General features: G+C 46.0%; 1 protein-coding gene across 2 annotated transcripts in view; it reads left to right on the forward strand.

Moving 5' to 3' along the window:
• Positions 1-27,522, forward strand: part of LOC147122521 (dnaJ homolog subfamily B member 14-like) — a 48,181-nt gene that overhangs the window by 7,527 nt on the left and 13,132 nt on the right. Inside the window, exons 1-3 of one of the 2 annotated variants that reach the window (XM_086006170.1) lie at positions 5,434-5,533; positions 15,314-15,500; positions 23,029-23,174. In XM_086006170.1, the coding sequence (XP_085862296.1) occupies positions 5,464-5,533; positions 15,314-15,500; positions 23,029-23,174 (403 nt within the window). In that variant the 5' untranslated portion in view covers positions 5,434-5,463. Of the gene's footprint in view, positions 1-5,433; positions 5,534-15,313; positions 15,501-23,028; positions 23,175-27,522 lie in introns of those variants that run through there. The other variant, XM_086006160.1, reaches the window with a different exon arrangement.

Here is a 27,522-nt window from a genome sequence, read left to right on the forward strand (position 1 = left end):
CTGTAGTTCATCTGAAAACACGGTCAGGTTCCACGTGTACGCTGACGACACCCAGCTCTACCTCACCACCACTTCTCTCGACCCCTCCACGGTCTCTAAATTGTCAGACTGTTTGTCCAACATCCAGTTCTGGATGAGCAGAAATTTTCTCCAATTAAATATTGGGAAGACCGAAGCCATTGTTTTCGGTCCCCGCCACAAACTCCGTTCCCGAGCCACTGACTCCATCCCTCTCCCTAACATCTGTCTGAGGCTGAACCACACTGTTCGCAGCCTTGGTGTCATATTTGACCCTGAAATGAGCTTCCGACCACATATCCGCAGCATAACTAAGACCGCCTATTTCCACCTCCGTAACATCGCCCGTCTCCACCCCTGCCTCAGCTCATCCGCTGCTGAAACCCTCATCCATTCCTTTGTTACCTCTGGACTTGACTATTCTATCGCACTCCTGGCCCACATTGTACCCTACGAAAACTTGAGCTCATCCAAAACTCTGTTGCCCGTATCCTAACTCACACCAAGACGTGTTTACCCGTCGCCCCTGAGCTCGCTGACCTACATTGCCTACATAAGCAACGCCTCATTATAAAATTATTCTCCTTGTTTTCAAATCCCTCCATGGCCTCGCCCCTCCTTATCTCTGTAAACTCCTACAACCCCCCGAGATCTCTGCGCTTCTCCAATTCTGGCCTCTTGTACATCCCTGATTTTAATCGCTCCACCATTGACGGCCGTGCCTTCAGCTGCCTGGGCCCTAAGCTCAGAAATTCTCTCCCTAAACCTCTCCGCCTCTCTCTCCTCCTTTAAGACACTCCTTACATTTTGTTTAACACTTTTGTTTAAACATTAAGTGAGCTGACTGCCCGATGATCGACGCACAGTGAAATGATTTAATAAGGCATTGATTAACATAAAACACAGAAACATAGAAGATAGGAGCAGGAGTAGGCCATTTGGCCCCTCGAGCCCGCTCCGCCATTCAATGAGATCATGGCTGATCATCCAAATTCAGTACCCTGTCCCTGCTTTCTCCCCATATCCCTTGATCCCTTTAGCCTCAAGACATATATCTAACTCCTTCTTGAATATATTTAATGAATTGGCCTCCACTGCCTTCTGTGGTAGAGAATTCTACAGGTTCACCACTCTCTGGGTGAAGAAATTCCTCCTCATCTCTGTCCTAAATGGCTTACCCCTTATCCTTAGAAGATTCCAGTCAATGGGAATAGAATCTCCAAACCTTTCTAAACCATTATTTTAAATACAATGTGAAAGGCACCCATGATAACCTGGAAGAGGTTGGACAAGTTACTTTAAGGTCTTGCAAAGGAACTACTAACTCGGAATTGCGGTTTAATAATTCATCACACAGCCAAAAAAAAAACTCTTAAGGACAACTTGTGAGGCTGATTTTTAAAAATAGGAGACCTGAGGGGGTAGGGTACACAGTCTGGAGAATGGTCGTCCACACCTGTCTGTGTGACCATTACTCAAATACTCCCTTTTAAGGAAGTGACCTATATTGCACTTGCCTTCAGGCCAATTATTGTTGCTGTAGGAACTTTCAAAATATATTTATTTTGGAAACACGAGACGGTAGAACTGTTTTTTAATATAAAAAATATTTCTTTACCATCGCCCCTGTCCTACATTGGGACCTCCCAACACTCCCAATTTAAAATTCTTACCTTTTTTTTTCAATAAATTGACCCACGCCCCCTCCCCTCCCTATCTCTAGTCTACAATTCCCCTTTCCCCCTCAAATTCTCTGTTCCACCAACTCTGGCCTCTTGTGCCTCTTTATCCCACTGTTGGTGGCTGTGCCTTCAGACGCTTAATCGCCACACTCTGGAACTCTCTCCCTAAACCCCACTTTGCTCTCTTTCTCTTTCTTCCTCCCCCCACCCCCCCCCCCCGGACCTTTAACGCCCATCTTGTTGACCACTCTTCTGGTATCTCCTTCTTTGGGTTAGCATCCATTTAAAAAAAAAAAAAAAAAAATTATGCCTCTATGAAGCACCTTGGGATTCTTTCTACCTTTTTTAAAGGTGCTATCTCAATGTAAATCATTCTTCTTTAGATCTGCCAGATTATACAGATGTACCTAAACATACATAAGAGCCCCATTTCACTCTCCACTCACAGCTGTAACTGGCAGCAGTGACTATCTTTGACCAACGTTCTTATATGGATAGGTTGTGAATGTTTTCTTAGGACTTTGCAGTGCATCATATGTAGAACAACCAAAGGGATATTACTGTATGTCCATAACTGAGTGAATTTAGAATTTTTACACAGCATTTATTTGCTAGCTGTACCCACAGAACTGAGAGGTTATAACTCTCAGGAAAGATTGAACAGGCTGGGACTTTTCTCTAGAAAAGGGGAGGCTGAGGGGGTGACCTGATAGAGGTCTTTAAAATTATGAAAGCGTTCGATAGGGTAGACACAGAAGATGTTTCCACTTGTGGGGAGACCAGAACTAGGGGCCATCAATATAAGATAGTCACTAATAAATCCAATAAGGAATTCATGAGTACATGAGGGAGAAAGGAGTACAAGGATATGTTGATCGGGTGAGATGAAGTGGGGTTGGGAGGAGGCTCGTGTGGAGCATAAACCCTGACATAGACCTGTAGGGCCGAATGGCCTGTTTCAGTGCTGTACGCTGTATGTAATTCATAAAAAGCTACACAAGAATTCTTGCGCAGTAACATCACTTTAGACAAAGGATGTCAATTTCAATTCATCTATTAGATCAATTTATGTATAGAGGTATTCAAAATCATGAGTGGTGTTTTTGATAGGAACAGGAGGAGGCCATTCAGCCCCTCGAGCCTGTTCCACCATTCAGTGAGATCATGGCTGATCTGTGACCTAACTCCACATACCCGCCTTTACCCCATATCCCTTAATAACTTTGGTTAACAGAAATCTATCAATCTCAGATTTATAATTAACAATTGATCGAGCATCAATTCTTGTTTGCAGAAGAGAGTTCCAAACTTCTACCACCCTTTGTGTGTAGAAGTGTTTCCAAATTTCACTCCTGAAAGGTCTGGCTCTAATTTTTAGACTATGCCCCCCAGGTCCCAGAATCCCCAACCAGCAGAAATAGTTTCTCTCTACCCTATCTGTTCCGCTTAATAACTTAAACTTTGATCAGATCTCCCCTTAACCTTCTAGGGAATACAACCTAATTTGTGTAATCTCTCCTCGTAACTTAACCCTTGGAGTCCGGGTATCATTCTGGTAAACCTACGCTGCACTCCCTCCAAGGCCAATATATCCTTCCTAAGGTGTGGTGCCCAGAACTGCTCCAGTGCTCCAGGTGTGGTCTAACCAGGGCTTTGTACAGCTGCAGCATAACTTCTACCCCCTTGTACTCTAGTCCTCCAGATATAAAGGCCAGCATTCCATTAGCCTTTTTGATTATTTTCTGTACCTGTCCATGACATTTTAATGATCTATGTACCTGGACCCCCCGAGTCTCTTTGGCCCTCCACTGATTTTAACTTTTCACCATTCAGAAAGTACCCGGTTTGATCCTTTTTTAGGTCCAAAGTGGATGACCTCACATTTGCTTACAAATAGAGTAAATAGGGAGAAACTGTTTCCAGTGGCAGGAGGGTCGGTAACCAGAGGACACAGATTGAAGATAATCGGCAAAAGAACCAGAGGGGAGATGAGGGGAATTTCTTGTTTACGCAGCGAGTTGTTGTGATCTGGAACGCGCTGCCTGAAAGGGCGGTGGAAGCAGATTCAATAGTAACTTTCAAAAGGGAATTGGATAAATGCTTGAAAAGGGAAAAAAATTCAGGGCTATGGGGAAGGGGCGGGGGTGGTGGGTGTGGGACTAATCAGAGAGCTCTACCAAAGAGCCGACACAGGCATGAATGATGGGCCGAATGGCCTCCTCCTGTGCTGTGAGAGTCTGTAATTGGAGAAATTGGGCAGAAATAACAAGATGCGAGCATAATATTTTGATCAGCACCATGCATGTGGTACATCTGCTGGCTGTGGTAGAGCAGGGACATCCAACCTGTGAGCCCCAAAACCCTGGCAATCCAACCCTTGAAGCCCAGGCAACTCTGTCCTGTTAGCATAGATGCAGTTTAGGAGAAGCACATTTAAAAAAAAAAAACTTGAATTTTTATAGCGCCTTTCACGACCTCTGGACATCCCACAGCCAATGAAGTACTTTTGAAGTGTAGTCACTGTAGGAAACGCGGCAGCCAATTTGCACACAGCAAGATCCCACAAACAGCAATGTGTTAATAACCAGCTGATCTGTTTTTAGTGATGTTGATTTGAAGGATAAATATTGGTCCAGAACACTGGGTCAACTCCCCTGCTCTTTGACGAAATACTGGCCGTGGGATCTTTTACATCCACCCGAGAGGGTAGATGGGGCCTCGGTTTAATGTCACATCCGAAAGTCCCTCAGTACTGCACTGGAGTGTCAGCCTAGATTTTTGTGCTCAAGTCCCTGGAGTGGGACTTGAACCCACAACCTTCTGACTGAGAGGTGAGAGTGCTACCCACATGGGGGGGGAAGAAAGGATTAGAAGGATATGTTAATGGGGTGAGATGAAGTGGGGTTGGGAGGAGGCTCATGTGGAGCATAAACTCCGGCATTGACCTGTTGGGCCGAATGGCCTGTTTCTGTGCTGTGGAAACATTAAAAAAAAACAGAAAATTAGGAGCTGGAGTAGGCCATTCGGCCCTGCCTCCGCCACTCAACACGATCATGGCTGATCCTCTATCTCAATACCATATTCCCGCTCTCTTCCCCATACCCCTTGATGCCTTTTGTGTTTAGAAATCTATCTATCTGCTTCACAGCCTTCTGTGGTAGAGAATTCCACAGGTTCACCACCCTCTGAGTGAAGAAATTTCTCCTCATTTCAGTCCTAAATGTCCCACCCCATATCCTGAGACTGTGACCCCTCGTTCTAGACCCCCCCAGCCAGCAGAAACATCCTCCCTGCACCAGTCTGTCTAGCCCTGTCAGAATTTTATACGTTTCAATGAGATCCCCTCTCATTCTTCTAATCTCTAGTGAATACAGGCCTAGTCGACCCAATCTCTCCGCATACAACACTCCTGCCATTCCAGGAGTCCGTCTGGTGAACCTTCGCTGCACTCCCTCTATGGCAAGTATATCCTTTTTAGGTAAGGAGACCAAAACTGCACACAGTACTCCAGGTGTGGTCTCACCAAGGTCCTGTATAACTGTAGTAAGACATCCTTGCTCCTGTACTCAAATCCTCTTGCAATGAAGGCCATTAGGACTGAAGGACTCTTGATGCATGTACCTGTGCTTGCATTTCTCATTCACTGCTTTCTTCTGGTTGAATTTTGAGGGCCTGAAGTTTGTTTTTGGTAGGTAACCAGATCTGTTTTGATCAGCAGCTTGAGATGCCTGCTGATTAAGGGGAGCATGACTCAGAACATCGTATGCGCTCCCCAGAGCCCTGTCGCATCCACCACCCGTGGCCCGCAGAGAGACACAAAACTGTTGTAGCAGGTTTGTGTTTTCCTTGGTTTAAATTGGAACGATCGCTTCGAACATTGTTCAACGGTAATTTCCATTTTTCCCCTTTGTTTTCTGTCATTTTCTACTTCCCTCAGTGTGCGTGTATATATTAAAGCCCCTTCTTGAATAGCCCAAAAGTTTGTTTTAAGTGCTACATTAATTTCCAGATCCAATCTCTTCCCCCCCCCCCCCGGCTCTATATTTTCTATTTTGATGGACAGGCCCGGAATTTGCGGTCCCCATGACGGCGAACTGGTAACGTTTGCCGTCATTTCGCCTTTGAAACTGACCGCAACTTCAGGATTCAGCACACGCGCATCCTAATGCGGAAATCCTGAAGTTGCGGTCGGTCAGTCACTGCTCCGACACTGGCTGCGCTGTGGACCCACCGCCTCGCCTCCCCCGAGCCGGCAATCAGTGAAGTCTCTCAAATAACGGAAACTGACGAAAACTTGGGCCCTTCCGCCATAATATCGCTGTTAAATTCCCCATTAAATGTTGGGCCTTGTTGGATTAGGTGTAACTGGGGTTTTAAAAACGTATTAACTACTAAACAAACGCTATGGCGCTGAAAAACTAATTTTAATTTTGCAGAGTGTCACATTTATCCATTTTAATAAAAACATTAAAAAATCTTAAGCAACTTAAAAAAAATTTTTTTTTAGAAGTTTGACCATCTTTATTTCAGGTTTGCCTTTTTCCCCCGTGTGAGAGCCCCAATCTTTGTTTTGCTCTCGCTAACATTAAAAAAAAAAAAAAAAATTGCATTTTACGAGTTTACTCACTTCCTGGTTCGCTGGCTGTGAGAATTCTGCGTTCTGATTGGCTGCTTTATCAGCCTGTTGACGTCACGGCAGCTCGCGCTAGGGATTCCCCCCTTAACTTGTGTTGATTTCAGTTATGCGTCAGAAAAAGCCGAACTTCTCACCGCCGCCGAGAGGTCGTGAGATCCCTGCGGGGCAGCCTACTTCAGGGCCAGCAGCGAGCGCCTTTGCTTCGCCGCTGAACGCAAATTACGGGCCATTATCTTTACCCGTGCGTCACTGCCAGCCAGCAAATAATCGTGCCTTTGGATGCATGCAATAGAGTGGGCAGCTGAAGTAACTGTTGGAATATTCAAAAATCATTTTTTTTCCCTCTTAAATTCAGTCCTTTAAATTTTGCATGTTGATAACCGGCCCACAAATAAGTTTTCCTCAAAATTTATTTTGCGTTTACATTTGACTTTAAATAATTGCAGCCTTTGAGTGGAGTTACCTGGTGTCCTGTGCATGCAGTATATATTGGCCCAGAAATTCGGGTCAGGGGCTTCCCGCGGGTGCAAGCCCCCGACCTACACTTACATATCGCGCTGACATTTGAAGACTGGGCCTGCATGGATTTCCGGTCTGTGGCCCGGTTCAGCTCCCGGCGCGCTGTGCGTGCGTGCGTGATCCAGCGGCGTACTTAGTGCGATGAGCCGGCTGGGATCACGTGAGCACTGGGCAACCAATGGGAGTTTACAAAAGTCCATTCATGAGTTAGACATAAGATCTGTCAAACTCATGAAAAGTCCGGGCGCCCAAAACATTACTTAAACTTTAAATAAAAGTTTAAAAAAATTCCAATAATTAAATTAACTATTAATAACTTTAAAAAACTAATTTAAACAATTATTCAAATTTATGCCAAAATTTTTTTTTCAAGAAATCGGGTCCAAAAACACACTTACCTTACTGTAAATTCTTTAAAAATAATAACCTGTGGAAAAAAATTTCTAACTTTAATTATTAGACTACTTACCTTATAAAACTAAGTCCTTACGTCTGCTTTTTACATTCGTAAAAAGTGGAGGCCTTCACGCACGGACAAACCTGTCAAAAAAAACGAAGTTCAACGCGTACGCGCTGCCTGAAACGTCGCTAGGGAACCGCCTCTTAACCCCTTAGTTCAGAGGAGAGGAAATGCCGGTTTTCCCGCGCATTGCGCTGTGCATGCTGCTGAAATCCGGCACTTCCAACGGGCCCACGCGTGAGTACCCCCGTCCGTACTCGCGCGTTGGGACCGGAATTACTGGGCCATTAATTTAGACTTATGTGCAAGTTTCGTCCTATACACAAGAACATAAATAGGAGCAGGAGTCGGCCATGCGGCCCCTCGAGCCTGCTCCGCCATTCAATAAGATCATGGCTGATCATCAACCTCAACTCCACTTTCCCGCCCGATCCCCGTATCCCTTGGTTCCCTTATATCCAAAAATCTAAAAATCTATCGATCTCTGCCTTTGAATATACTCAATGACTGAGCATCCATCTCTTGGGGTATAGTTTTGAACTCCTGTGCAGTCTAGCACTAGGTTAGTACATGAAATGCATTGCAAATCCGCTTTTGTTGAAAGAGCAATTGTAATCATCATAAATTAGTTATGTGGAGAAGCTGGGATTGTTCTCCTAAGAGCAGAGAAAGTTAAGGGGAGATTTGGTAGAGGTGTTCAAAATCATGAAGGGTTTTGATGGATTAAATAAGGAGAAACTGTTTCCAGTGGCAGGAGGGTCGGTAACCAGAGGACACAGATTTAAGATAATTGACAAAAAAAATCCAGGGAAAAGATGAGGAGAATTTTTTTTACTCCAGCGAGTTGTTGTGATCTGGAATGCGCTGCCTGAAAGGGCAGTGGAAGCAGATTCAATAGTAACTTTCAAAAGGGAATTGGATAAAATACTTGAAGGGAAAATATTTGCGGGGCTGTGGGGAAAGAGCAGGGGGGAGTGGGACTAATTGGAGAGCTCTTTCAAAGAGCCGGCACAGGCACGATGGGCCGAATGGCCTCCTCCTGAGCTGTGCGATTCTATAAGTGTGGACTTGGATGAAGCCACATGAAAGGAGTTATCAGATCTAGTGCTGCTGGTGGGGGAGATGGGTGGATCTGGTAACTAGCAAGGTCTCCGCTGTGGCTCAGTGGGTAGCACTCTCGCCTCTGTCAGCAGGTTGTGGGTTCGAGTCACTCCAGAGACTTGAGCATATAATCTAGACTGACACTCCCAGTACTGAGGGAGTGCTGCACTGTCGGCGGTGCCGTCTTTCAGATGAGACGTTAAACCGAGGCCCCGTCTGTGGGCGTAAAAGACCCCATGACGTTTTTTCAAAGAGGAGTGGGGGGGGGGGGTTCTCCCCGGTGTCCTGGGGCCAATATTTATTTATCCCTCAACTAACATCACTAAAAACAGATGATCTGGTCATTATCACATTGCTGTTTGTGGGAGCTTGCTGTGTGCAAATTGGCTGCCGTGTTTCCCACATTACAACAGTGACTCCACTTCAAGAAGTACTTCATTGGCTGTAAAGCGCTTTGGGATGTCCTGAGGTCTTGAAAGGCGCTATAGAAATGCAAGTCCTTTCTTTCTGTCTTGCGACAGCCCGGCAGTGCAACTTTTACGTGTTGTTTGAACTATAGGTTCTGAGCGAAACAATAAATAAGTGAATAGCAAAGTGGCATGAAGCTAAGCAGAAAATACGCGGCGCGGCTCGGTGTGAAACTTGGACAGAAGGCTCGTGCGTGAGATTCTTGAGCCACTTGCTAACTGGAGGAGCTTATTTTGTTTCAGGTTTGGCAAGATGGCCACTGATGTGGGGCAGCATAACGTGTTCTTTATTTTTGTATTTTGAGGCAAAGACGGGTTGTACTGATTTGAAGTGAGTCGCATAGTACAGCAACTTGCTTCTTTGTGTTCGCTTCTGGCCTGACCATCTCCACTGTACCTGGAGAGAGTTGATGACGGCAAATTCAGTCAATGTGGAGAAAGTGATCTACGTAGCAACCAGTTTTTTGCAGAGGTTTTCATATCGTGGTTATGGACTCTTAAGTATTGCTGTCCAAAGAATGTTTAAAAGAACGCTCTCCCATCGGCTGAGGCGCGTGGGGGTACGTTTAGAATGGTGCCTTGCTTTTCTTTGAGACGGAATCCAGTTATTGAGATTGCCTGCTGGAGGTTTACAGCACACGGAACATCTTGCACCCGTTCCCGACCCGTGTTATCGGAGGCCGAGGCAATGGGTAAATTCAGGGTGGGTCATGTCTGAGGGATATTGTGCCAAATTGTCTTAAAGCTGAGGAGGAAAATGAGGGCCGTTGAAGAGGGAGACTCTTGGGCAACATCTGCCCGACCTCCTTGGGAGCTCTGGTCGGTGTTTGCTTCACGGCGATCCCAAGAGGGCAACTGAGAGAGTCCTTTAGGAACACAGGAACAGGAGGAGGCCATACAGCCCCTCGAGCCTGTTCCGCCATTCAGTGGCTGATCTGCGACGTAGCTCCATATACCCACCGTTGCCCCATATCCCTTAATACCTTTTGGTTAACAAAAATCTATCAATTTCGGATTTAAAATTAACAATTGATCCAGCATCAATTGCCATTTGCGGAAGAGAGTTCCAAACTTCTCCCACCCTTTGTGTGTAAAAGTGTTTCCTAACTTCACGCCTGAAAGGCCTGACTCTAATATTTAGACTATGCCCCCTAGTCCTAGACTCCACAACCAGCGGAAATAGTTTCTCTCCATCTACCCTATCAGTTCCCCTTAATATCTTGAAAACTTTAATCAAATTGCCCCTTAATTGTCTGTATTCCAGGGAATACAACCTTTTCATAGAAACATAGAAGATAGGAGCAGGAGTAGGCCATTCGACCCCTCGAGCCTGCTCCGGCATTCAAAGTGATCATGGCTGATCATCCAAATTCAGTACCCGGTCCCTGCCTTTACCCCTTGATCCCTTTAGCCTTAAGAAATATATCCAACTCCTTCTTGAATATATTTAATGAATTGGCCTCTACTGCCTTCTGTGGTAGAGAATTCCACAGGTTCACCACTCTCTGGGTGAAGAAATTCCTCCTAATTTCTGTCCTAAATGGCTTACCCCTTATCCTTAGACTGTGACCCCTGGTTCTGGACTCCCCGGCCATCGGGAACATCCTTCCTGCATCTAGTCTGTCTAGTCCTGTCAGAATTTTATAAGTTTCAATGAGATCCCCTCTCATTCTTCTAAACTCCAGTGAGTATAAGCCCAATCGACCCAATTTCTCCTCATACGTCATTCCTGTCATCCCAGGTATCAGCCTGGTGAATCTTCGCTGAACGCCTTCCATGGCAAGAAACATCCTTCCTCAGATAAGGCGACCAAAACTGCACACAATACTCAAGGTGTGGTCTCACCAAGGCCCTGTACAACTGCAGCAAGACATCCTTGTTCCTGTACTCAAACCCTCTCGCTACGAAGGCCAACATGCCATTTGCCTTCTTAACCGCCTGCTGCACCTGCATGCTTACCTTCAAGCCCTAACCTTGATGCTAACCTTGGACTCTAGGAGCTCGGGCACAAAAAGGTAACCGATCCTTGAATAGGATCTGTGGCAATAAGAACGGTTGTAATCTGAAGCCTCCCCCTTTGCCACACATCTATCAACACCAAGTTAAGTTATTGTTAAACTTCTGTTGAACCTTGGTTAAACCACACTTGGAGTACTGTGCTCATTTCTGGTCTCTGAGAGGTTATAACTATCAGGAAAGCTTGAACAAGCCGAGGCTCTTTTCTCTAGAAAATAGAAGGCTGAAGGGTGACCTGATAGAGGTCTCTTAGATTATGAAAGGGTTCGATAGGGTAGACATAGAGAAGATGTTTCCACTTGTGGGGGAGACCAGAACTAGGGGCCATCAATATAAGATAGTCACTAATACGTCCAATGGGGAATTCAGGAGAAACTTCTTTCCCCAGAGAGTGGTGAGAATGTGGAACTCGCTGCCACAGGGAGTGGTTGAGGCGAATAGTATAGATGCATTTAAGGGGAAGCTGGATAAACACACGAGGGAGAAAGGAATAGAAGGAGATGTAGATGGGGTGAGATGAAGAGGGGCAGGAGGGAGAAAGGAATAGAAGGAGATGTAGATGGGGTGAGATGAAGAGGGGCAGGAGGAGGCTCGTGTGTAGCGTAAAAGCTGGCCAGTACCAGTTGGGCTGAATGGCCTGTTTCTGTGCTGTTAATTCTATGTAGGTCTTTATATCCACGGTGTCAAACCAGAGCCACATTAAGTGGGGTGAGAAGCCAAACTAGCAGATGGCTTATTCACCCAAGGATTAAGAATATAATTGAAACCTCCATGTAAGGAAAAGATTAGACCGAATTGGAGAATCGGTGTCTGCATAAAGAATTAATGGGTGAATTAACTAGCCCGAAAGAAACCAGAATGTTGTGGTCTTTTCAGTTTCTGCTTGACTGAAAATGGAAGCCCTAGTGAATCAGAGTGGGTCTTACTGGGAGAGGAATGAGCGACGTGAAGAGGTAATCCAGAACAAGGGGGTATAGCCTTAACATTAGAGCCAGGCTGTTCAGGGGTGATGTCAGGAAGCACTTCTTCACACAAAGGGGAGTGGAAATCTGAACTCTCTCCCCCAAAAAGCTGTTGAGGCTGGGGGTCAATTGAAAACTTCAAAACCGAGATAGATTGATTTTTTGTTGGATAAGGGTATTAAGGGTTAGGGAGCCAAGGCGGGTAGATGGAGTTAAGATACAGATCAGCCACGATCTCATTGAATGGCGGAACAGGGCTCAAGGGGCTGAATGGCTTGCACCTGTTCCTATTGACAGTCGAATCCCATTGCAAGTATTTCCCAGCTTGATCTAATTGTACAGCTTTGTTATTTGAAAGAAAGAAAAAATAAAACTCTGCACTCTTCCTCCCACATAACCTCCCTCCCTTCTCCAGTAATTACTTTAAGTGCCTAAAATTATTTATCTAGAATGAACCTTTTAAGACCAAATGTCTTCCTTCCCAGCTTCGAGCACAGTTAAGCGATAAAATATTCTAAGTGCTGTGACCGCGTATATTTGTAATGGAAACCTATAAAGACTTTGCTGTATTAAATGTGTGCACAAACTGCTAATGGTGCCCAAGTACATCCAAGACTTGCAAGTAAGGCTTTCAGAAACCCAGCAAATTTTGTGCTATTGTATCGATATTACATCGAGCTTACAGCACAGAAACCAGCCTTTTGGCCCAGCTGTTCTGGGCCAACGTTCCCTTTAAGCTGCGTGATCTCGCAGCAGTCTGGAGCTCCCTCGCGGTCGGCTCACCGGCTTTTAGATGGGAAAAACCGCGCAGTATTTTGAAAGGGCCACGAACCCCCCCCCCCCCAAAAAAACGAAAGGGAACGTTGGTCTGTGCCGGTGTTTATGCTCCACACGAGCCTTCTCCCACCCTTCCTCATCTCGCTCTGTCAGCAATGTCCTATTCTTTTCTCACTCGTGTGCTTCCCCTTAAATGCATCGACGCTATTTGCCTCAACCACTCCCTGTGGTAGCGAGTTCCACATTCTCACCACTCTCTGGGTAAAGACATTTCTCCTGAATTCCCCATTGGATTTATTAGTGACTCTCTTATATTGATGGCCCCTAGTTCTGGTCTCCCCCACAAGTGGAAACATCTTCTCTACGTCTACCCTATCGAACCCTTTCATAATTTTAAAGACCTCGATCAGCAAGTGAAGCTAGCAATCCAAGAATCAGTCAGCACAACAAAAACAGTAACAGCCGCTAGCTTACATGGACATCTAGGTTCAACAAAGTGTCCACCTCTCTTGAGTCCAGATCATAAAGAACACTGAACTACGTCCATCGTAACTATCCTAGACAGCCTGCAAACTTCAGGCACACAACACCCGTCTTAAACACAAGCCCTGATATTTTCCACAGTGTACGAGAGTGGTAATGAATCTGTCAACTTGTTAACCGGCAACTCATTTTATGGAGTCATTAATGGTAATACAATAGAGGAAAGTAATAGGAATGGAGTCTTGCGTTAAACTTGGCTTGGCCTTTCCTTTAGGTCACAGTCTAAGGATAAGGGGTAAGCCATTTAGGACAGAGATGAGGAGGAATTTCTTCACCCAGAGAGTGGTGAACCTGTGGAATTCTCTACCACAGAAGGCAGTAGAGGCCAATTCATTAAATATATTCAAGAAGGAGTTAGATATATTTCTTCAGGCTAAAGGAATCGAGGGATATGGGGAGAAAGCAGGAACAGGGTACTGAATTTGGATGATCAGCCATGATCGCATTAAATGGCGGAGCAGGCTCGAGGGGCCGAATGGCCTACTCCGGCTCCTATCTTCGATGTTTCTATGACCCATGGGGGAGGGGGGAAAGCACTTTGCTTCCCTCTCTTTCATGGGGTCGGGTGGGTTGTCCATTTTCATCTGAAGGTTGTGTGCTAGGTACAAATCTCGGGAGGAGTTGAGAATGAGGCTAGAGCAGGAAGATATCTGGAAGGGCGAATGGTCAGCTTGGGGCCTTGCGGGACAAAGCATGGCAGAGTAGAGGCCCTGTTTTGTGAAGGACTTGTTTGACCATGAATTCTAGCCAGCTGTTGAATGAATAAATCTGGGGACAGACCTCGAGGTGGAAATCTATTTCTCCTTCCATGTGGCTTTAAACAAGCTCACTGCAGGATCGTCGCCCTTGATTTGTGCTTTGTGTGAGAGCAGGGAGTGATTTGTATCAGAGTGCCGTGTGCTGTATCAGTCAGGAGGTTGTGCTGCTTCTGATCGAAAAGGGACCTTCAGGGGCTGTTGAATAAGTGGAGTTGTTGCAGTGGCCTTGGCAATGAATTGTTTATTGTGACGGGCACAGTTATTCATGTTGGCAGTTCTGGCAGCGAGCACTTTGTTCCTTTTGCACAAAAAGTGTAACTGGTTTTGTACCATTGTCCAGCCTACTGGATTCAACATGGGCCAAAACAATCTTCAATAATGTGTGAAAATTTTCTGAAGGTCAAAAGTAGATTTTTTTTTTGTGGAAAAATTCTTCCTGAATAGCCCATCTCTGCTCGGGTTATTGAAGACCTAAATGGGCGAGGGTCTCCAGTGTGGAGGGGATGCCTCCAAACCCAAGGCAGGAATGGAATGGAATCTGTTGTTGAATGCCATCTTGGCTCAGTGGGTGGCACTCTCTCTCTTGCCTCAGAGTCAAAGGGTTGCGGTTTCAAGCCCCACTCCAGGACTTGAGCGCGTAATCCAGACTGACTGGTGACCGGTGACCCCCCTCTGAGGGAGTGCTGCACTGTCGCAGGTGCCATCTAATCCCGGGCTTTATAAACAGAGGCATATGAGTACAAAAGCAAGGAAGTCACGCTGAACCTTTTTAGACATCACTAAGTTAGGCCTCAGCTGGAGTATTGTGGCCAATTCTGGGCACCACATTATAGGAAGGATGTCAAGGCCTTGGAGAGGGTACAGAGGAGATTTACTGGAATGATACCGGGGATGAGGGACCTTGACGGGGAAGGAAATCGAAGATGTGCTTTTCCTGTTTCCATTGCAGACCTGCCTTACCCCCTTCCCCTTTCCCCCCCCCCCCCGCCACCTCAATTACCTGAACTATTCCCACATTCTCAGCATCTCCAAAATCTTTTAATTTCTTCTATTTTGCTGCTTCTTTTCATCTCTTGTTAATACCATTTCCGTAATTTAACCATCTCCTGTTTTCCATTTAAGCACATCACAGGTGTGCGTGAGCGAGAGAGAGAGACGTCCTGAGGTGGTGAAAGGTGCTATATAAATGCAAGGTCTTTCTTTCTATGTGTGACTCTGCAGGAAACTGGGAGTGTTGAGAATGGTAACGGTGTTGGCAGTAGTGCAGGTGCTGACTGGGCATCGCCGTGCGCTGTGCCCTGGTAGAATCGGAGAGCTGCCTGCTCCCTTGTCAATATCTCTCTTTTTTTCTTTGTTTCCCTTCCCGTTTTTTAGCACTAATAGACACAATCACCAGAAACGGAAGCGCGGCTGGTAGCGCTGGGCATCGTGCTGAGTCGGGTAAACCACACCACAGGAAGTCTTCAAGCAGTGCGGCTGAAAATGGGGCCACGTCGGAGAAGGAGAACAAAGCTGATTCAGCAAAGGTCTATACGAGCGAGCAGCTGGAAGGAGTCCAGAGGTATGGGGTGGGGGGGATTGAGGGGGTGTGGGTGCTCATGGAGAGATGGGAGTGTATGAATAGAACTGCGTTTATGTGCTCAACCATAAATGTATTTTGATGCTTTGGCAACATAAGATGTAACTTATCATGCCAATAAAGCGATTTGAATTGTGAATTGAGTGGGGGGGTCTCTCTTGGGGGGAGAGAGGGGGGGGGCTCTCTCTTTGGGTAAAGGGTTGGCCACTCACTTCTGAGCGTGAGATGGTGCTGAACTCGGATGCCTACGATTGTGGCTAAAATCAGAAGGCAAGCCTTGAACGTCAAGAAAGTCCTTTTTATAATTTGGAGTTGGCTGTTGCTGGTTAGAGCCAGCTGGAGTTCACCAATAGGATGATCTGGCTTTTTACCAAAAATACAGGGTCTGGCCTGTCTAGACTCCCGAGTCCCATTGATTGAACCAACAAGAACAATGGCTCTTTCTATTGTTCCGTTTATTTCTAGGCGACTATACATTATGAAACTATGATTTAATTTTTTTCAACTAAGTGGCGTGTGAAAATCTTATTTTGAATTTGCCTTTAAAGAATGAACGAACAAACTTGTATTACTATAACACTTTTTAAAAAAAAAAAAAAAAAAAATTCCCAAAGCGCTTCCGAGCCAATGAAGTACATTTTTGGAGTGTAGTCACTGTTGTAATGTAGGAAACGTGGCAGCCAATTTGTGCACAGCAAGATCCCACAAACAGCAGAGGGGTATATGACCAGAATTTTTTTTTTTTTTTTTTACTGATGTTGGTTGCGGGATAAAAAAAATTTCCAGGGCCCCGGGGAGAATTCCCCTGCTCTTCTTCAAAATAGGGTCATCGGATCTTTTAAACTCACCTGAGAGGGCAGACGTTTAACGTCTTGCCTGAACGACGGCAACAACAACAACAACTTGTATAGGAAACTCTTTGGTATCCGGCACCGACGGGACCGGGATGGTGCCAGTTGATTAAAAATTCCGGATGACGGAGAGGGTTATCTACCGAGGTTATTTGTAACAAACAAAAATAAAAAAAATCAAGCAATGTGCAGTATACAGTAATTGGGTACTCGCCTACAGAATGTTGTGTTAAATGGACAGTGGAAGATGCTTGATTAAGTACAGTACTGCCAGTTGAGGGTAATCCATAACTCTTTAATCGGAAGAGGCTACCGGCAGCGCGGGAGAGTCAGACTCCTGTTATTGCGGTGTTCGGACTTCCGACAGCGCCAAGAAGCCGAGTAGTGGCAGTTTGGAGAACTACCCCCACTGACTAACTCGGCCACCGCGGGAGACTCGGACTCGGCAACATTGCCGGTTATTGAGGTGTTGTTTTCAGAGTATGAATTTTGCCGGTTAATAGAGAATTCCGAATATTTAGGTGCCGTTTAAACGAGAGTTTCCTGTATTTATATAGCGCTTTTAACATAGTAAAACATCCCAAGGCGCTTCATGAGACAAAAAATTTGACACCGAGCCAGATAAGGAGAAATGAGGGCAGGTGACCAAAACCTTGGCCAAAGAGGCCGGTTTTAAGGAGCGTCTTAAAGGAGGAAAGAGAGGCGGAGAGGTTTAGGCAGGGAATTCCAGAGCTTAGGGCCCCGGCAACAGAAGGCACAGCCACCAATAGCGGAGCGATTATAATCAGGGATGCTCAAGAGGGCAGAATTAGAGGAGCGCAGATATCTCGGTTTGGGGTGGGTGGTGGTTGTAGGGCGAGTGGTGGTTGTAGGGCTGGAGGAGGTTCCAGAGATAGGGAGGTGCGAGGCCATGGAGGGATTTGAAAACAAAATGGAGAATTTTTGAATCACGGCACCTCCGACAACACAGCACTCCCTCAGTACTGCACTGGGAGTGTCAGCCTGGATTATGTGCTCAAAGTAAAAACACAGCTTTAGTTGTTTATAACAGATTGGCTTGTACATGTTTGCTTTTTCCCAGCCTCCCTCCCTCTTTATTTTTTTATTTTTGAGCAGCTGTCTGTGGTTTTTAGGCCTTGCGATGAGGTCAGTGCTGGGATCATCTGGTGTGTCGGCAGTCGTTGTCATGAGGTGCGCTGACAGGCTGAGATGGCAGCTGATCCCACTGGCAAGTTTCAGCGTGCATTGCTGTGCCTCTAAACAGTGTGTGCTCGGAGGATCGGGTGGGATGACGATGGAGGGGGGGAGGCTCGTGTGGAGGAGAGACCAGTTGGGCCGATCGGCCTGTTTCTGTGCTGTAAATTCCATGTACTCCTATGATCAGCCACGTGGCTGCAGTAAAGGCTAATTCTCCTCGCACGGCAGCTAATCTCATAGAATGGTTACAGCACTGGAGGAGGCCATTCAGCCCGTTGAGCCCGTGCCAGCTCTCTGTGAGAGCACTTCAGCTAGTCCCACTCCCACCGCCCTTTCCCCAGGTACTTATCCAATTCCCTTTTGAAAGCCACGATTGAATCTGCCTCCACCGCCCTCTCAGGCAGTGCATTCCAGATCCGAACCACTCGCTGTGGAAAAAAAGTTTTTCCTCGTGTCGCCTTTGGTTCTCCTGCCAATCACCTTTAAATCTGTGTCCTCTGGTTCTCGACCCTTCCACCAATGGGAACAGTTTCTATCTACTCTGTCTAGACCCCCTCATGATTTTGAACACCTCTATCAAATCTCCTCTCAACCTTCTCTGCTCTAAGGAGAACAACTCCAGCTTCTCCACATAGCTGAAGTCCCTCATCCCTGGAACCATTCTCGTAAATCTCAAAGTTAAAAAACCTGTCCCATGCTTTGAAACAGAATAACTAGCTTCCATTGGGTGGGTTTGGTTTGAGGTTTCAGTTTTAAGCCATTAATCATTACAGTCTGATCCTGTTAACTGCTGAATTTGAATATTATGTTCCTCACCCCTCCCTATCTCTGTAACCTCCTCCAGCCCTACAACCCTCCAGAATCTCTCTGCTCCTCCAATTCTGGCCTCTTGCGCATCCACTATTTTAATCACTTCACCGCACCTTTGCCCCTCTCTGCCTCTTTTTATTCGTTTATGGGTGTCGCTGGCAAGGCCAGCACTTCTTGTCCTAATTGCCCTCGAAGGTGGTGGTGAACCACCTTCTTGAACTGCTGCAGTCCGTGTGGTGTTGTTAGGGAGGGCCGTGTCCATAGCTGGTGCCGAGGTGGTCTGTCCGGTTTCATTCTTTTTATTTGTTACACCCGAGTGGCTTTTTCCAGAGGGCAGTTAAGAGTCACGCTGTGGGTCTGGAGTCACATATAGGCCAGACCAGGTAAGGACAGCAGATTTCCTTCCTTAAAGGGGCATGAGTGAGCCAGATGGGTCTTTTAGGACAATCCAATACTGATCCGTTACCATTACTGATTCCAGATTTATTTAATTAACTGACTTTAAATTCCCCAGCTGCCATGGTGGGATTTGAACTCGCGTCTCTGGATCATTGGTCCAGACCTCTGGATTACTAGCCCAGTGACATTGCCACTACGCTACACCTCTCTCCTCCTTTTAGAGGCTCCTTTAAAACCTTTTTCTTTTGGCCAAGCCTTTTGGCCACCTGTCCGAATATCTCCTTGTGTGGCTCGGTGTCAGATTCAGTTTGATTTCAGCTCCTATGAAGCGCCCTGGGATGTTTTTAACTACTTTCAAGGCGCTGTGTCAATGCAGGTGGTTGTTGTTGCTGAAACATGGGAACTGTTATTCTGCCCGAGGCGTGTTGCTCGTTCCCAAAGGACTTGGAAGTGGGAACTTTGTCATGTTTACCATTCGGTAGCTGCAACCGCGGTGAACCTTGCCTTTAGGGGTTTTAATTGTTTGTAGGCTACCTATGCTGGTGGAAATGGCAGCGACAGTATAACAAAGGAACAGTCTGTGTAGGGTTACTTTAGTAGGGCATCACTCTGCTTTTGCTATTAATACAAGATAGCTTATAGGTTTAAGAAATAAAACCAGAAAATGCAGTTCTGGATACAGGTGGGGGCGATTGGCTCCTCTGGGAGCGCAGCCAGAGCCAAGTCCATGGCACCATGGGTGGCTCAGCTGCACGGGGGGAGGAAGAAGATTGGCAATAGTCATAGGGGATTCGATAGTTAGGGGAGCAGACAGGTGTTTCTGCGGCCGTAGACGTGACTCCAGGATGGTATGTTGCCTCCCTGGTGCCAGGGTCAAGGATGTCACTGACGTTCTGAGGGGGGGAGGGTGAACAGCTAGAGGTCGTGGTCCATGTCGGTACCTACGACATAGGTAGAAAGAAGGATGAGGTCCTGCAGGCAGATTTTAGGGAGCTGGGAAAGAGATTAAAAAGCAGGATCTCAAAGGTAGTAATCTCCAGATTACTCCTGGTGCCACATGCTAGTGAGTACAGAAATAGGAGGATAGAGCAGATGAATACATGGCTGGAGAAATGGTACAGGAGGGAGGGCTTTAGATTCCTGAGGCATTGGGACTGTTTCTAGGGGAGGTGGGACCTGTACAAGCCGGACGGGTTGCACCTCAACAGGACTGGGACCAATATCCTCACCGGGGGGGTGTTTGCTGGTGCTGTTGGGGAGGGTTTAAACTAGCTTAGCAGAGGAATGGGAACCTGAGAGTAGATTCAGAAGGGAGAGAAGCAAAGCTGGAAATGGAAGGCAGAAAATTAGTGAGTGAGTTTGGAAGGCAGAGGAAATAAAGGCGAGAATATAGACAACAAGGGAGTTTGGCAGTGCTAAATGGGATATACTTCAACGCAAGAAGCCTAGGGAATAAAGCAGATGAGCTGAGGGCACAGAGAGACACGTGGGAGTATGATATTATAGCTGTTACTGAGACATGGCTGAAAGAAGGGCAGGAATGGCAGCTCAACATTCCTGGTTATAGGGTTTTCAGACGAGATAGAGAGCGGGATTAAAAAAGGAGGGGGGGGGTCGCAATATTGATTAAAGAATCAATTACAGCTGTGAGGAGGGATGATATCTTAGAAGGATCATCCAGCGAGGCCATATGGGTTGAACTGAAAAGCAAAAAAGGGGCGATCACACTGCTGGGAGCGTACTATAGACCGCCAAACAGTCAGAGGGAGCTAGAAGAGCAGATATGTAGGCAAATTTCTGAGACGTGCAAAAATAGGGCAGTAATAGTAGGGGATTTCAACTTCCCTAATATTAACTGGGATAAAATTAGTGTGAAACATATAGAAGGTGCAGAATACCTAAAATGCATTCAGGAGAACTTTTTTAGCCAGTATGTAGCAAGCCCAACAAGAGAGGGGGTGGTTCTGGACCTAGTTTTGGGGAATGAAGCTGGGCAGGTGGAAAGGGTATCAATAGGAGAGTATATTGGTGGTAGTGATCATAATTCAGTTAGATTTAGCGTAGTTATGGAAAAGGACAAGGATAGACCAGGAATAAAAGTTCTCAATTGGGGGGGAAAAAGCCAATTTTACTAATCTGAGAGGTGATTTAGCCAAAGTGGACTGGAGACAATGTCAGAGCAGTGGGAGGCATTCAAGGAGATAGTGAGGGTTCCGAGCAAGTATGTTCCCTTAAAGAAAAAGGGTTGGACTAACACATCTAGAGCTCCCTGGATGTCAAGGGGCATACAGGGAAGGATAAAGAAAAAAACGGGAAGCGTATGACTGATTTTGAGGACTCAATACTGCAGAAACCCTAGAGGAGTGCAGAAAGTGCAGGGGTGAAATTAAAAAGGAAATTAGGAAAGCAAAGAGGGCACGAAAAAATATTGGCAAGTAAAATCAAGGAAAACCCAAAGATGTTTTATAAATGCATGAAGAGCAAGAGGATAACTAAAGTAAGAGGAGGGCCTATTGGGGACCATAAAGGTAATTTGCGTGTGTGGAGGCGGGAGACATGGGTATGGTTCTTAATAAATACTTTGTCTGTTTTCACAAAGGAGAGGGGCAAAGCAGACATTGCTATCGGAGAGGAGGAGTGTGAAATATTAGATGAAATAAGCATAGTGAATGAGGAAGTATTAAGGGGTTTAGCATCTTTGACAGTGGCTAAATCCCCAGGCCCGGATGAAATGTATTCCAGACTGTTAAGAGAAGTAAGAGAGGAAATAGCAGAGAGCGACCATCATTTTCTAATCCTCTCTGGCTACAGGTGGTGTGCCGGAGGACTGGAAGACTGCTAACGTGGTACCGTTGTTTGAAAAGGGAGAAAGGGATAGAATGAGTAATTACAGGCCAGTCAGCCTAACCTCGGTGGTGGGAAAATTATTGGAAAATATTCTGAGGGACAGGATAAACCTTCATTTAGAAAGACCCGGATTAATCAGGGACAGCCGGCATGGATTTGTTAAGGGAAGGTCATGTCTGACAAACTTAATTACATATTTTGAGAAGTTAACAGAGGGTCGATGAAGGTAGTGCGTTTGATGTAGTCTATATGGATTTTAGCAAGGCTTTTGATAAGGTTCCGAATGGTAGACGAAAGTAAAAGCCCGTGGGATCCAAGGCAAAGTGGCAAGTTGGATCCAAAATTGGCTCAGAGGCAGGAAACAAAGGGTAATGGTCGAAGGGTGTTTTTGTGACTGGAAGGCTGTTTCCAGTGGGGTTCCGCAGGGCTCAGTACTGGGTCCTTTACTTTTTATAGGTAGTAAATGACCAACCATTAGTAAACCCAGTCTGCTTCATCCTACCTAACAGCAGTTCACCACACGGACTGCAGCGGTTCAAGGCGGCGGCTCACCACCACCTTCTCGGGGGCAATTAGGGATGGGCAATAAATGCCGGCCTTGCCAGCGATGCCCACATCCCGCGAATCAATAATAAAAAAAGTATAACCTCCATTTTCACTGCAGGACTCTTTTCCCCCCGCCCCCGGATGAAGTTGTTTGAGCTTTTTGCATCTTGAACTTTTTGTTAACACTTTTTTGTAATTGAAGATGCAAGTCTCTCCTGTTTCCAGTGTTGGAATTTCCTTGATCAGTGGTCCCAGAACAGTCGTATGACCACAGGAACAGAAGGAGGCCATTTAGCCCCTCGAACCTGTTCTGCCATTCAATGAAATCATGGCTGACCTACGACCTAACTCCATCTACCCGCCTTTGGCCAATATCCCTTTGGTTAACAAATATCTATCAATCTCAGATTTAAAATTAACACTTGATCCAGCATCAATTGCCGTTTGTGGAAGAGAGTTCCAAACTTCTACCACCCTTTGTGTGTAGAAGTGTTTCCTAACTTCACTCCTGAAAGGTCTGGCTCTAATTTTTAGACTCTGCCCTGGAATCCCCAATCAGCGGAAATAGTCCATTTTTCATGTGGATAACCTTGTGGTGTTATTTTCAATTGCTTGAATTTGGGGTGTTTGATGTGAAGGGTGAGTTATCCCAATTGACTTTGTGAATTGTTATTTTCTGTTTATTATCCAAACTTTGATAAATGCCTCACTCTTAATTCTGTGTTTGTTGAATAAGTACTATTTTCAAGAGCAAAGATTTGCCGTGCTTGCAGTTGGATTGATTATATGAATAACTTTAAATGAACTCCCTGCTGGTTGAGGGTCTGTTTTATATATTGAACGTTCCAATCTCTCTATAGGATAAAGAGATGTAAAGATTATTATGAGATTCTGGGGACCAGTAAAGATGCCTCTGATGAGGATCTGAAGAAAGCATACAGAAAACTGGCGCTGAAGTTTCATCCGGATAAAAACCATGCTCCTGGGGCAACGGAGGCCTTTAAAGGTGAGTTTAGAAGTCTTGTTTAGAGCTTTACTTTATCCATGTACTGTTGGCTGTCCCACCTAACTTGCATATGTATTAACAACACTCGGGACAGGTAGCCCAAAAGATACAGGCTGGAGTATTGTGTCCAATTTCTGGGCACCGCACTTTAGGAAGGACATGAAGGCTTTGGAGAAGGTGCAGAAGAGATTTACTAGAATGGTTCCTGGGATTACAGTCACATGGCTAGACTGGAGAAGCTGGGGTTGTTCTCCTCGGAGCAGAGAAGGCTAAGAGGAGATTTGATAGAGGTGTTTAAAATCGTGAGGGGTTTAGACAGAGTAAATAAAGAGAAACTGTTTCCAGTGACTGAAGGGTCGATAACCAGAGGACACAGGTTTAAGGTGATTGGCAAAAGAACCAGAGGCGACAGGAGGAAAAACTTTTTTACACAACGAGTGGTGAGGATTTGGAATGCGCTGCCTGATAGGGCGGTGGATACAGATTCAATAGTCACCTTCAAAAGGGAATTGGATAAATACTTGAAGGAGAAAAAACTCCAGGGATATGGGGAACGAGCGGGGGAGGGAGTGGGACTAACTGGATTGCTCTTCGAAAGAGCCGGCGCAGACTCGATGGGCCGAATGGCCTCCTTCTGTGCTGTATGATTCTATGTTCTGATGGCTTTCGATTCCGCTAAAACCATTATCTAATTCCGCTGCCCTGTGCTCGCGCTCTCTCTCTCTCTCTCTCTCTTCCTTCAAGTACTTGAGCCACTTTTGCCTTGGTCTGCGCTGTGACCACTCCGTGGCAAATCATTCCATACTCTCTATAATCGATGAATTCACATAGTCTGTGGAGTGTTTATTCTTCCGCTGCTGCAGTCTCGGAGAACGCTTGAACCAGGCTCTGCATTGATGCCAATGGCTTTTCCTTCTCTGCTCGCATGCTTACTTCCAGTGTACACAGGAACAGGAGGAGGCCATTCAACCCCTCAAGCCTGTTCCGCCATTCAATGAGATCATGGCTGATCTGTATCTTAACTCCATCTACCTGCCTTGGTTCTGTAATGTATATACCTTTTTAAGGGGGGAACTATCTTTTACAGCTCATGTATACTGCAGTACCGGCAGTGACCACACCTGTATATAGCACTGAGTAGTAATCTGTACAGATCAGTTCCTGTGTGAGCCACGTTGAGTAAACACCTGTTGTACCGTTCTCCTGCAGTCTGTGTCTTATTATACACGGACGCAACAGGTTCTGTAACCCTTGATACCCTTACCCCACAAAAAAACGATCAAACTCAGTTTTGAAGTTTTCAATTGACTCCCAGCCTCGACAGCTTTTGGGAGAGAGTTCTAGATTTCCACTCCCCTTTGTATGAAGAGGTGCTTCCTGACATCACCCCTGAATGGCCTGGGTCTAATTTTAAGCTTGTTCTGGACTCTTTTCCCCCCCCCCCGAGGAATTAGTTTCTCTCTCTCTCTACCCTATCAATTCCTTTAATCATCTTAAACACCTCGATTAGATCACCCCTTAATCTTCTCTACTCGAGGGAATACAAGTGTGCGTAGGGATCCATCTTTGGCTTCTGCTTTGCTATCGCCTACCTGAAAGCGTGAGGTCAGCTTCCACATGTATCTAGTTTAAATACTTGGAGGGGAAAAATATATAGAGCTGTGGGGAAAGAGCAGGAGGGAGTGGGACTAATTGGAGAGCTCTTTCAAAGAGCCGGCACAGGCACGATGGGCCGAATGGCCTCCTGTGCTAAATCATTCTATGATCCTATACTGATGAAGCTCAGGTCTACATTCATCCAAACCTTGTCTGCCTGATAGCGAGACCTGCATGAAAGAAGATTTCTTCCGACTAAACACTGGTAAGATCTAGGCCATCCTCTTGTAACTCTCAGCAGTAGTTCCGTGCCTTTGGCCTCCATTCCATGCACCGCCCCAACTACCATTTCCATCTGGAAGTGTGCGATCCTGCTTAATCCAAAACATTACTTCCTTCCCACCATCCAAACCCTTACCAAAATTGCCTTTCTTCGACCTTTACAATACTGCCCCATCCCACCCCTTCTGACTGCCTCTGCCCCATCAGTTGCTGAAACCCTAGTCCATGAGTCCTTCATGTTGAGTGTAGGCCTCCCCATGTCAACTCTCCATAAGCTTCAATTACTCATTAATACTGCACGCTCTAGCTCCCATGCTCGAGCTCCACTACCATTTTTTTAAATTCGTTCCTGGGATCTGGGCATCGCTAGCCAGGCCAGCATATATTGCCCATCCGTAGTTGCCCTTGAGAAGGTGGTGGTGAGCTGCCTTCTTGAACCGCTGCAGTCCGTGTGGTGAAGGTGCTCCCACAGTGCTGTTGGGGAGGGAGTTCCAGGATTTTGACCCAGCGACGATGAAGGATGGGCTGATATACTTCTAAGTCAAGATGGTATGTGACTTGGAGGGGATCTTGCAGGTGGTGGTGTTCCCATGCGCCTGCTGCCCTTGTCCTTCTAGGTGGAAGAGGTCACGGGTTTGGGAGGTGCTGCCGAAGAAGCCTTGGCGAGTTGCTGCAGTGCATCTTGTAGATGGTACACACTGCAGCCACGGTACGCTGGTGGTGGAGGGAGTGAATGTTTAAGGTGGTGGATGGGGTGCCAATCAAGCGGGCTGCTTTGTCCTGGATGGTGTCGAGCTTCTCGAGTGTTGTTGGAGCTGCACTCATCCAGGCAAGTGGAGAGTATTCCATCACACTCCTGACTTGTGCCTCCCAGTGAGTCATTTCAAAGTTCTCGTCTTTGTTTCCAAATCTCTCCATGGCCTTCACCTTGGCGATTCCCCTCTTGCCTTGTGTCCTTGTGCGTACATTCCACTCCGCTAATTTCTCGCACCTGCTGCACCATCGATGGCTAGTACACTCCTATATTCTAGAACTGTGTACCCACACTTTGCTACATCTCTCACTTTCTGCTTTTAAAAGTATCATCTTGAACCATCCCTTTGGTTCCCCCATCCTAGCCTCCCCTCCCCTGCTCCCGATCTCTTTCCTCCTTCAGTGTAAAGCGCTCTGAGACATATTGCTTATGCGAGGAGTGCTATTTAAATGCAAAGTGTTGTTGAGGGGTTTTGGGCAGTGCCACACTAGCACATTGTGTATAAAGTCACAAGCCAGTGCGGAGGGTACTATGGCTCACTGATGGGTGTAGTCTTTCGCCACATCTGGAGTATTGTGTGCAGTTTTGGTCGCCTTATCTGAGGAAGGATGTTCTTGCCATGGAAGGAGTGCAGCGAAGATTCACCAGGCTGATACCTGGGATGGCAGGAATGACGTATGAAGAGAGATTGGGTCGATTGGGCTTGTACTTGCTGGAGTTTAGAAGAATGAGAGGGGATCTCATTGAAACATAAAATTCTAACAGGACTAGACAGACTAGATGCAGGAAGGATGTTCCCGATGGTCGGGGAGTCCAGAACCAGGGGTCACAGTCGAAGGATAATGGGTAAGCCATTTAGGACAGAGATGAGGAGGAATTTCTTCACCCAGAGAGTGGTGAACCTGTGGAATTCTCTACCACAGAAGGCAGTGGAGGCCAATTCATTAAATATATTCAAGAAGGAGTTGGATATATTTCTTAAGGCTAAAGGGATCAAGGGATATGGGGAGAAAGCAGGGACCGAGTACTGAATTTGGATGATCAGCCATGATCGCATTGAATGGCGGAGTAGGCTTGAGGGGCCGAATGGCCTACTCCTGCTCCTATCTTCTATGTTTCTATGTTTCGCGCTGAGCATGACCCATCTGAATAAAGTTTAATAAACATCACTTTTAAAAAGTTTAACCATTAAAGAAAGACTTGCATTTATATAGCATCTTTCACGACCTAAAGTGCTTTACAGCCAATGGAATACTTTTTGAAGTGTAGTCACTGTTGTAATGTAGGAAACACAGCAGCCAATTTGCGCACAGCAAGCTCCCACAAACAGCAATGTGATAATGACCAGATAATCTGTTTTAGCGATGTTGGTTGAGGGATAAATATTAACCAGGACACCGGGGAGAACTCCCCCTGCTCTTCTTCGAAATAGTGCTGTGGGATAGAAACCTAGAAGATAGGAGCAGGAGTAGGCCATTCGGCCCCTCGAGCCTGTTCCGCCATTTAATGAGATCATAGCTGATCATCCAAACTCCGTACCCTGTCCCTGCTTTCTCCCCATATCCCTTGATCCCTTTAGCCTTAAGAAATATATCTAACTCCTTCTTGAATATATTTAATGAATTGGCCTCAACTGCCTTCTGTGGTAGAGAATTCCACAGGTTCACTACTCTCTGGGTGAAGTAATTCCTCCTCATCTCTGTCCTACATGGCTTA

Source organism: Somniosus microcephalus, chromosome 2, assembly GCF_052327205.1.
Source record: "Somniosus microcephalus isolate GS21.2 chromosome 2, FLI_Smic_1.0, whole genome shotgun sequence".
Taxonomy (NCBI): domain Eukaryota; kingdom Metazoa; phylum Chordata; class Chondrichthyes; order Squaliformes; family Somniosidae; genus Somniosus; species Somniosus microcephalus.